This window comes from Alligator sinensis, unplaced genomic scaffold, assembly GCF_000455745.1.
Source record: "Alligator sinensis unplaced genomic scaffold, ASM45574v1 scaffold2249_1, whole genome shotgun sequence".
NCBI lineage: Eukaryota > Metazoa > Chordata > Crocodylia > Alligatoridae > Alligator > Alligator sinensis.
The window spans coordinates 129,400-140,996 of NW_005843105.1; the positions used below are offsets into that span (position 1 = coordinate 129,400).

Genomic DNA, 11,597 nt, shown 5'->3' on the forward strand with positions numbered 1-11,597 from the left:
AGTCCACGGGGACTGCCATGGAAGCAGGATAGGAATTGTAGTAGGCAAGGAGAGACAGGAACTGGTGGACAAACCTAGATGGACCATGACAGGCAGCCCACCAGAGCACCTATGTTCCACATGCTCCAGTGTGGCACGACAAAGACATTTGAAGGAGCAGCATTTTTGTTTGTGTGTTAACCAGAGTCTTTAGACCAAAGCACCTCCTAAACCCAGGAGAGATCTTACAGATGCTTCTCAGGGTTAGAAGAAGCCTTCTGCTCCTTCCCTGTTTACCTGTAAATTCAATATCCACAAAGACCTTGATAAGTGCCTCAGCAAGGTGGGCAGCATGATAGTAAGAGCAGAACACTCGCTTCCGATGGAACACGCTGGAGACAAGGGGGTTTTGTGCCTGATCTAAGTGAGGCATCACTGCTTCCAGCACCTCGGCCAGCTTGGCTCGCAAGTGAGGGTTCTTCATCCTGAAAAAGAGAAATAGGCCCAACGTGGACAAGGGAGAAGCCTCTCTGACCAAAGAAAACCCACCCACATGGTCAGGACTGGCTAACTGCATTATTACTGTTTTTCATGCTCCTGGTTTACAGCACCTGACCTAGCACAGACTCTGAGCAATAAGCCTCGTTGTTGAGTACCTGCTTCTTCCACTGATTCAAAACTGAAATTGCATGTACTTATTTCTGAAAAATCTGTCTGCAAGGGCCCTCCCATGAGTCAGAATGCTCTTTACCTGCAGCTGAATGGCACCAAGGTGCCAACTTACTTCTTGTCTTTTAAAGAAACGTCAAGTACAACTCATTTCTGACTCCTATAAGCCAAAGCCCCAAAGTCGGGGGCAAACACATTTGCCCATCTTGTTGTTCCCCAGCACTCCCTTACAAGGGCTTTCAAGAGGAACTTCTGGGGCACAGCTCAAGGACCAGAAGCAGTGCTCACTGCAACCAAATTCCACTGCACGTATACAGCACCCCTCGCTTAAAGCTTCATAGTAGGCTGGTAGAAAAAGAGAGACATTATTTTTGTGCACTTTTCAAGCAGATACAGATCTCATCTGTTCCACACAGGGCCACTGCTGTTTCTGCCGTGGTGATCAAGCAGGCTCTCCTCCTTCATCCCCCACCACACTTCCTTGCAACAGGAAATCCCATGAAAATTCCTCTCTTTTATCACAGCTATTAAAACATGGTGGTAACGGTTAATTTTTAAAAAGGCATTTCAACTTCCTTCTGCAGGGGGGCTACAAAATAGACCACTGAACAACATTTATTGGAAATGCAATTTTAAGGCATTCCATTGTTACTCAAAAGCATTAACATCCAGATCTTACTGATTGCCCTGCCCCCCCCCCCCCAATTTGGCCTTAACAAGGAACTAGGTACAGAATTCCTGTTTGTGCATCGCATGAAGTCTATGTCCTCTGGGGCAAAGTCCGTTGCTTATTATGCCTCCTGTGGGTGGAATTCTTGGCTACCCCCAGCTGGATCAGTGGAGTCATTAATGTTTAAATCAAACCTCAAGACACCTCCGATAGAGAAACAAACAAGCAAAACATCTCTAAATGCTTTAGAGATATGTGCAGAAGGCTGGAATCATATTTACCTCTCTACATCACCCATGAAAACTGTAACAAAGTGAAGGACATGTTCCAGGGAATCAGCAGAAGTCTCCAAAATGTCATCAGCAAAACGCCGCAAGAAGATGAAGAAGTCACCCAAATTATCCGCAAAGAATTCTGTCAAAAGAAGCCATGCAAATTAGCCCTTCTCAGGAAGTTTCTCCAGTTCTTGTTTTTTATCCTTCCCTGTAAGATTACTCCCAAGTGCTTCAAATGGTGATTAAAAGTAACATGACTGTTTAATGCTAGTGCCAGCATTGCCTCTAGCACATCCTATTCTTAGACCTAACAGCTTGCATTTATATAGAAGTACAACCCTGAAGGATCCTCACACTAATTTAATTTACCCTAAACTGGATTCACTGCACCTTGTCACCAAAATGAAATCACCTGTGGGGTAAAATATCACCTGTGGGGTAAAATATGGCAACTGTCTAACAGTGTATAATATCACCAAGCACCTTAACAAAAGTAAAGTAGAATTCACATCCAAACCAAGAGAAACTGTAGACAGGCAGCGTAACCACCCAAGCTGGAATTTGGTAAGGCTTTGTGCTGAGATTTTCAAACACCACATGATATCAAGATTGGGTCACCTGACAGGCAGTTCTTTAGGGGGTACAGCAGCCCCTATCCAACTGGGGTATTGGTGCAGCAGGGACACAGAAAAATGCCCCTACTGAATCACCAACACCCAAGGACACAAAGGATTTCCTTGACCCATTCCTATGTCAGCGCTCATCTGGTCCAAACTCTGCTTAGCTCATCTGTTATGTTGAGAGTCAAAAGCTTAGGCTCTCTCTCACATGGTTATGCTTTTGCAGTCTTGGGGCACTACTTCATACTATTTTTGCATAGATTCTACCGCTCTGGCTGTATGAAGTGCAGGTGCTTTGCAACCCTTTAGGGAACAGCACATAAATCTGCAATAATTATACAATATAAAGGATAAAGCTAAAATTTATTTTAGGATGAGAAACTGATCTTGAGTGCATACGGCCTTGTCCCTTCAAAGATATGCCCACCTTAACAGAAGCACTGATCCTGAGCAACACATTTACCTGGTACATAAGCCAATGCACTGCGTTCCACCCCCAGCAACGGGAATGTCAGGTCTACTGGCTCAGTCCCTTGGTTTCCTACAGCCAGCTGGACCAAGAGAACTGCCATGGACACCTGCAAATTCAGGCAGTTCTGCAGCATCTGTGGCTCTGTCATAGCTGTTTTGGTAGAGAGATAGATGGTCATCAGACGTTCAAACTGCTCCCGGAGACTGTCAGCTGCAGGGCTGGAACTTTGCTGAGCCTCTCGCCAGGCCAGCTGCAGGCGGTGAAGGCTTTGGTTTATCTTTACCATCTGGTCATGCAACCTGCCCATTGAAGAAGGAGACAAGCACATCAGAGGGGCTGAAAACAGGCTTAGTGCAGACTGCCCACACAATTCAGATATTAGCATCCACTTCCATCCTGCTCATAAACGCTGGACTTGTGCAGCGGACAGAAGCAGCTGAGAGGGCAGAGAAAAGCAAGACACAGAATAAGCAGAAGGGAGGCTGTGACTGAATGTTATCTGAGCCCACACCGTCCTCCATCCCCCCCCCATGAATAATCCCTTCGACAGTCAGCAGAACGAAACCTTATGAGAATACTGCAGTGAGGTACTGGGAAGGGAGCAAAGCTAGATGAAGAATCTTTCACAAAATTGTGCAAAATGAGAAATCAGGTGACTCTCCCCCCACCGCCCCCAACCACTAACTGCTTAGGATGCACAAAGCACAGTAGTATAGAGGGCTGGCTTATCTAAATCCTGTTAGATTACCCAGGTCAGTGGTTCTGCATGCAACATGGAAGTGTCTGTTAAGTGACATTTCCAGTTTCCCAGCAACAAGGCACTTGCATAACTTTTTCATCAATTTCTATATTTAGATAATAAACCAAGCAGAAGGTGACTATGCCTGGATCAGTGGTGACCTCACAGTATCCAGGCAACCGTTTTGCAGTGGGAGGCAAGGGAATGTCATGCTTTAATGTCCAGCAGATGACTTCCTGAGAAAAGCAGCCGGCTGCCTTTTCATTCTGCAAAAAATAAAACCCACTAACTGTGACAGTTCAGACATTTTACAGTGCATGTATCCAGTCACAGAGCAGCACTCGTCAGCCCAGGGCAGGAGGAGGACACAGAGCTGTTCTCTTTCAGAAAAGATCAGCAGCTGAATGATCAAAGCTGACCCAGAAGTCCAGCTATTCAGCAGGCTCCAGGAAACGTTTGGTTCACGGGACTGTTGGCTTTCATTGTGGGCACAAATGAAATAATGCCCTTGCTGAAATTTCATCTGCAGCCTAGAGCTCAAGTGTCACAAGCAGAGTCAGACAGACATAATGAACAGTGCTGGACCACTCAGATACTGAGGGATGGTTACTGAACTTTTTTCTAACATAATAAGTGGAGGTGGAATGGCACTGGATGCAACCCCTCCATTATTATTTTAGCTTCTCTCTCACTTGGGAATGCCGGACATTACATCAGCCTTCTGCACACTGGAGAAACCTATCTGCAATATGTCTGAAGAGACAAAGGTCTGTCTGACCCCTTATCTCATGTCAACTCTTCACAATGACTTTGAACTGGACTCCCCAAGCTCACAGAGGAACTACCTGTGAAATCCTAGGTGGAGGGTGTACTGTGTCAGGACTAGATTCTCTGTCACCAGATTGTAGCTGTGGGCAAACTCTGGTTCCTGCTCTGTCACTGCTGGGATGAAACAGGTTTCTTTTTCCAAACCTAAAAGGAAGTTAAAAGCAACAGTGAAGTAGGCCAAACGCCACTTGGTCTAGAAAGGGAGACTTGACACCATTGAAAAACGTTTAATGACTCCCAGGAAATACCGAGCAACACAAACTTCCCTCAGCTTCTCCTTTGCTCCTGTCCCACTGCTCACTGAATCTCTTGCTCCTCCTTTGAGTGAGCCGAGGTGTAGCGTTAGGGCAGAGGGCACAGGAGCCCAAGTGGACTTGCTTGGAATGGTATTGGCTCCTCCAGACTTCCTGCATACCTTTCATATGCACATTCTTACTCCTCCTTTCCTCTTCATTCAGCTCCTTCAGGGCACAGTAGGTAGGATTAAAGGTAAGAAGCTTGGGAGATTTGGGTTTGCAGAATGGCTGGCACAACTTTAGCAGGGCAGCACCCAGATTCAGAAAGAAGGCATCCGAGGCATACATCTGGAAGAAGATCTCTGGCATCTGGTTAGCCCAGATTTTTGTACGGCCGGCATTAGCATGGAGGCAATTTCCAAGCCAGGAGAGAATCCTGTGTTTTGTTTCTGGAGACAACTGCAACAAGTTCTTCAGCATCTGGTAGATCTTCTCATGGAACTGAGCCATAAACTGTTACAAGAAAGTTTACAGTTGAAGTAGTCTTTGAAAAGCCCCCATTTTGCATATTCACTCATTTTAAAACATCATCTCTCTCCAAAAATGGTCTGACACCTAGCTCCCTCTCTGTTAAAGGCAGGATTGCTAAGAGAACCAAATAATTTGCTTTAGCCATAAAAAAAACCTGGAACCTTCATTAGTTCCTTATCACAGAAAAATAGATGATGAACAGCACAATACCGAAACTAACACCAAAAGGTGAGAGGGGCCCTTCAAGAAGCATAACAAGGAGCGAAGAGATATAACCAATTGTTTCGGCATGGAACAAAACCAAAGCTCTTTGCTGATCACTGAAAAGAAGGATGATCTTGGAGTGAAAGCATATCTCTGGGAGTCAAGACAGCTGGGTAATGCTTCAGGCTCTGCCAGAGACTCTCTGGGGAACTTCTGTAACTCAGAGCTAAGGTCAGCAAGTCTTGCATTAAAACTGGTCACGTGCACTTCCACAGCACCTTCCAACTAACAGTTCTAAAGCGTTTTACTAGTATTAACAGCATTAAGGCTCATAACCCCTGGTTATGTGGTTAGCAAGACTGTCATGCTACAGACTGCAACACAGCGACATGGTATTTTCTGTTGTCACCCTTTCACAGGCTTCTTTTCCTTAGAAACATTACGCCACAGAGTCATGGGAAAAAGTGCTCCTGATGCACTTTAGCCCTACCTGATGGATGTTAGATTCTTGCACTTTAATCTCTTGCGGACTGGATCGTGATGGATTCAGAAAGTAACCATGATTCTCCACTACACCGGGGGTCTTTAGCAGGCAGGAGATGCTCAAGATGGCTCCTAGCAGGGTCTTCTGGTACATCTGTCCATTACTGGGGTCCTTTGGTTGAATGTAGTCTGCAAAAACCTAGAGAGACAGATGACGGACATGCTGCTGGTCCTTCAAGTACTGCATTTAGAGAACCTGTTGATTTGGGAGATGTCATTGGGAATAAGAGGAGCAACTTGTTAGAAGCAGCATGGGGAAACACATTATTTCAACCTCCCTGTGTTTTTCCTCACAGAGGAGGCTATTTGGACAAAGGCACACAAAAACGCGTGAATCACTCTGGATGCGGCGTGTAGCCCATACATAAGCCCTTTGCGGGAATGCATGTGTCACACCACGAAGTCCGCAGAGGATGTGCAGTCACCAGGGTGGAATGTAAGCCCGGAATACGTCCAAAGGAAAAACCATTAGCCACTGCACAGACAGGAAGCTATGTACTAGAGCCACCAGCTGGGCATCATATTCTGTGGGTGCTTCAGTTGTCAAGTTCAGCAAAGGTTGAGGGGCTGCAGAGAGCAGAGCTCCGTGTGTTTCTCTGGAGTTGGTCTCTTTGGGTGAAGATGGAACCATGTTATTGGGATACAGAGAGGAACTTGTACTACTACTACTACTGCTCAATTTCCCTGAAAGACTGGGAGCAAGCAGCTCTTACAGCAGCAATTCACACTTACCTTCGCGATATCTTTTTGTCTTGTGAAATAGAGGAGCATATCCAGGTAAGTGTATAGCAGGATCTGGCAAAGGTCTAGGTCTCTGATTCTACCCAGTAAAATATCGAACACGGGAATCATGACCTCCCCAAACGTCCGTACTTCCTCATCCATCGTTAAGGCTTCTATCACCTCCTCCAGAAACTCGGTCATGTTTTCAAAGTCTGACAGGTGTAGTAAAGGATAGGGCAAGGGAACAGAAATATACCACATGAACAGAGATATTTAAAAGTAGCTTGGAAGACTGCATGAGTTGCTCATATTTCAGCAAGTCCACATCTAGAAACTCTGGAGATGCTGGCTGCCTAGGGACAATTACATTAAGAAGGGATAATTCCAAAGAAGAGTTGGCCAGGGATTTTCTGATGCACTATTTAAAGCTGAGCCCCACATGCTTTTGGTAAACATCGTAACTCCTGGGCATCAGCTGTTCTAGATGGATCACTGGGTTTTCTCCCACAAAAATTTAAAAGGTCTTGACTGTGTGCAAGTTAGGCATGGGATTTTTTTTTTATTTTTTTAACTTTCAAAATGTTTTTTTTTCAAGCTGGGAAAAGTCATTTCCCATCCATTTTTACTCCAGGCATGAGAGCCAGTTACATTCAACAAGGACAGGAGATGTCTCCATACCACCATCCTCTGTCCCAACAGACATATAGATGCGTCTTCAGGACAAAACCTCAGGGCAGGGGGTCAGACGTGATGAGCTACTGAGGTCCCTTCCAACCCTAACATCTATGAAAAACAAGCTGAAGATAGCTGAGTTTCTCCTCAATATTTTTTTGGAACAGCAACAGTATGTGACTGCAGAGGGCAGCAACTAGCCCATCAGCAGAAGCAGGTCTAGCTACAAACTTACCAGCCCCTCTCAGTGCTTCCAGCATCAGGTCCACCAGCTGCTCATACACATTCTGGTTGACATAGATCTCCGGGGTGAGAAGAACAGTCCGAGTGTTTGATACAGTCAGATCCCTGCAGCGAATTGCAAAGGGCAGCAAATTCTCTGGCACTTTGGTTATCTGCACAGGAAGAGACATCGAGGCAGAAGACAGTAACACTCTCTGATGCACACTGGGAGTCAGTGGCACCAGGGCTTGGTGAACAGTCTTCCTACCTGTTCAGCATGGGTCAGAAAGCTGGCAGAACATAATGCCACTGCCCCTTCCAGGAGCTGCCAACCTACCTCTTCCTTTGCTCTCTGGAAGCAGGCATACAGGTAACGCAGAATCTGCTTCTCTCCTGCATCTCTGTCTGCTGAAAGATTCTGTGTGCTGGCAGAGGTCATGTAAATCAGGTGATTTCCTGGCTCTTGGAGCAACAAGCGGGTAAACAGGGCCTAGGCACATAGTTGGAAATGCACTGAAAACAATACAGTCCTGATGGACCTGAAGTCACTGAACAGATACAGCCTCCGTCACCCTAACGCACCCGATTCCTGTCCACAATTCTTCCCCTCCCTGCTGAGGAATTCAGGGAGCCGTGTACTAGATATTTTCACCGAGATGAACCCAGCTCCCTTCAGAGGGAGTCTGACAGTGGACAGTGGGAGGGCCATATATTGGCACTAAGCATGTCCACTGTTAGAAAGGTGTTCTTACCCTTCAGGATGGGGACACAGCAAATTAAAGTTAGAACAGAAGAGACCTTTGGCTCACTTCACCATACTCATCTGTACCATCCTCTGCCACCAGTTACACTGACAAGATTTCTACAGCCACTAGGGCGAGCCTCACATGACCTAACCCAGTGATTTCCAATGAGGGTGCCTGGAGATCTTTTTAAGGGTGCCATGGAGTGCAATGCCACATTAGCACTATGCGGTGTGCAAACACGCTTCGCAAGGTAAACCCTGAGTTTTCAAATAGGAATCCATAGTGTTAAAAGCATTCTGGCCCCTTGCGATGCGAATTCTGCTCTGTTGTTTTTCTGTAGTCAAAAAACAAGTGGAAACTAAGAGCTGGCATTTTCCGTGAGGTGCCTCGAGTCTAACAAGGTTGAGAACCACTGAACTAACCACACAGTCTCCCTGAAGCTCCCACAAGAAGAGGGTCACTTCCAGTCCAGGTATCACATGCAATAGCAGCCCCAGTATACCACTAGTGACCAGCTATGCAAGTAAGGGTAAACTCTGACATACTGCACAAGGAGCAAAGTTATTGTTGCTGTTTCAGTTACTGTTTCTTGGCTCTGGCTGCTGTTTCCTTGTGTTCTAGATAAAGGACAGCAGTTCCCTCAAGGTTCAGTACCTGAGTGAAAGTTGCAACCAGGATCAGAATGCCACCGTTCCCATTTGGTAAGCAGATGCTTATGCCCAAACCCACAGTACTATCCCTGGACACAAGGTGCGTTGTGTGCTTTCTCGTACCACTGCTTCCCCAACCAGATTACCAAAAGGCCTATCATTATTCCAGTTAAAAAAAGTGCACCGAGCACACTGTTTTTTCAGCAGCATGCATCTGGATTAAATATTTGTCTTGTAGCATTCATGTTTTATGCAGAGCTCTTCTTTAAATGGAGATTATTAAATTATTTAAGGTTGGGGTTTTGAGACTGTTTTTCATCGGGCACTGCTTATATTCATTACATCGTCCATGGTTCTGGACTGTCAACACCAGCCTGAACAAGACAACTAGATCCACACATGGTGATACCTGCTCAACATTTTCCATGTCCAGCCAGTCTTGTTCATCCAGATCTGCAGCCATTTCCTCCAAGTACACACAGCGGGCTGGAATTCCATTGCCGCTCTTCATACTGGGATCACCTGTGGAAAACCAAACTACCTTCAACCAAAATACCACGGAAATATGTGGAGGACAGTGAAAGCTGCTGTAAGGATCCTGATTACTCTAGGGAGCTATCTGCTGTGAGCAATGACCATAAAGCACCCTCCCTACCACACAGCTTCCAGTATATCTTTACACCTCCAGCAAAACCTGTCTTTTCCAGACAAATGATTTTTGCACAACTGTTTAAAACAGGTTTCACTCTAAACACACAATATATTAGTTATCTTTTAAAGACATAAAAAAACCATAACCACTGTACACACTTGTATCACACAAATTAACAAAGTGAAACTCTACCATAAGAATCAGTATGGGCAAAATCCACTTGAACTGCTGTATCCCAATGTTTGCTACATCCAAATCTGCTGGGCAGCAAATCTCACAATTCACAGCCACGTACTGGAGCAAGAGCTTTGCTTTTCAAGAACAAAATGAGCTCTACTAGGCAATTTATTGCCACGTGGGTCCGTCAATTTATAATTGGCTCTAATGAACACCACCACTGTTTCCACCTGTAGCCACAGTATGCTCAGAAAGGTATAATATTCTCTTCTGCCTTAGGAAAGGTCAAATTAATCATTCCAATGATCAAGTGAATCTCTTCCCATCTGATCTTTTCAGCTGAACTTCCACTCATTGCAAGTGAGGGACAAACAAAAGCACCCACCGTGGCTTTAGGAAAGTAGGATCTGAATGATGGATCAGCAGCATGGTCATGCCAAGTGGAAACAACCCACACTCCAGCCGGTCACTTCATGTTCTTCAGACACCCAAGCACATGAGAAATGAATGTCAGGTTACCGACTTTTTGGGCAGGGCCGTGTCTCCTTTGTGTGCACGCTGTTGATAGCATAACGGGGCCCTGGCAGATGCTTGTGAGCACCTGGGATGCAGCTAACAGCAACCGTACTGAGAAAAGCAGCACAGGACGCGCGCACCAGACTGCAGGAGTTTGCACAGGGTCATGCTTCTCTGTGCAATACTGGAGTCACACGTCTGCCGGCAGACTGCCTGCAGCGCACACCCCTGCCTAACTGCTTGCAGTGCTGGCCTGCTGCGCGAGCCAAACAAAACTTATAAGCCTGGGATTCTTGTACGTACAAAACACTTCACTGAATCCCCACTCACTGTTGTCAAGAGTGATGAGAAAGATCCTCTGGATCATGTGATTGATGTTGAGCTGTTCACACAGCTCCCGATGGGAGCGGAAGGAGCGGCTGATCTCGGCCACAGAGTAGTCGCAGTCGTCCAGACTCTCAGACACGCTGTTATCGGAGTCATCTTGGCTGATGGAGGTTTCATCTGTTGCAAAAGAGAAGCTCGTAAACAAACGTTGCGTTCCCGGTCCCAGGTAAAAAGCTAATCTCGTCAAGCAGCGGCGAGGCTTTCAATGCACTGGGATGGAAGGTGCTGACATAGGAGCGTTATCGACGGCACGCTCGGGAGCGCTCCCGATCCGTGTCTCCACCGACGTCAAACCACGCTCGAGCTTATACTTCTATACGAGAAATCATGCCGCAGACCTCCTGGATCAACATTTGCTATTTGGCAGGCACTGAAAACGTGCAACGGCACTACCACTCAAGAAAGACTCCCGGCTCTTGCATCCACGTGAGTACACACTTTTCATTTCCCCCCGTGTGCGTCGGCCCCGACCCTCCCCAGAGCACGCCCGAGCCAGCGCAGGATAAGCCTCGCGGACGCGTCGTCAGGGAAGAGCCGGTTCCCGGCCCGCGTACCTGTGAGCTGCCTCAGCTGCTGCTTCTGGACGGCAGCAAACTGCTTGGCATCCGCTAGAGAGCTGAAGAGGGCTGCAAAGGGGTTACTCGAGATGCTGTTGTTATTCTCCTGGTCTGTCATTTCACTTCCGAGCGTGCTCCATGCAGACCTGGGGAGAGGGGCTGGAGAAGGCACAGGCGTAAGGACCGTAACGCGGCGCCGGCCACAACAGCGCAAGCCGCGCTGCTTTAGAAACAAAGACCAAGTCCTTGAGAGCAGGGCCGTGGTTTTAAGGAGGAACGCAAGGCTGAAAACCGTTTAGTCATAACCTCCAAAACCGCCCGGCGAGGACGAGGACGAGGACGCTGCCTGCGAGGCGGTCAGCGCGGCGCGGACGCCCTGCTCTCTGCCTCGCGGACGCTCCCGGCCCGCCCGGGGACCGGTGAAAACAAGGGGCTCGTAATGGGGCTGTGGCGGCCGTCGCCCGCTTCCCCGGGCGCGGCAGCTGCTGGCCGCGGGGGCGGGGGCCCGGCAGGGAACGGGCACGTCTCG

At 47.2% G+C, this 11,597-nt stretch overlaps 1 protein-coding gene across 2 annotated transcripts in view; it reads right to left on the reverse strand.

The window, feature by feature from the left end:
* The window catches only part of UBE4A (ubiquitination factor E4A), an 18,732-nt gene extending 7,269 nt beyond the window's left edge, over positions 1–11,463 (reverse strand). Inside the window, exons 1-12 of one of the 2 annotated variants that reach the window (XM_006037364.3) lie at positions 11,066–11,463; positions 10,455–10,628; positions 9,189–9,301; positions 7,721–7,873; positions 7,397–7,556; positions 6,499–6,701; positions 5,714–5,905; positions 4,668–5,001; positions 4,270–4,396; positions 2,677–2,984; positions 1,600–1,732; positions 277–464 (exon numbers count right to left, since the gene is read on the reverse strand). In XM_006037364.3, coding sequence (XP_006037426.1) covers positions 277–464; positions 1,600–1,732; positions 2,677–2,984; positions 4,270–4,396; positions 4,668–5,001; positions 5,714–5,905; positions 6,499–6,701; positions 7,397–7,556; positions 7,721–7,873; positions 9,189–9,301; positions 10,455–10,628; positions 11,066–11,186 — 2,206 coding nt within the window. In that variant the 5' untranslated portion in view covers positions 11,187–11,463. Of the gene's footprint in view, positions 1–276; positions 465–1,599; positions 1,733–2,676; positions 2,985–4,269; positions 4,397–4,667; positions 5,002–5,713; positions 5,906–6,498; positions 6,702–7,396; positions 7,557–7,720; positions 7,874–9,188; positions 9,302–9,993; positions 10,087–10,454; positions 10,629–11,065 lie in introns of those variants that run through there. The other variant, XM_025193830.1, reaches the window with a different exon arrangement.
* Between the last annotated feature and the right edge of the window lie 134 nt (positions 11,464–11,597).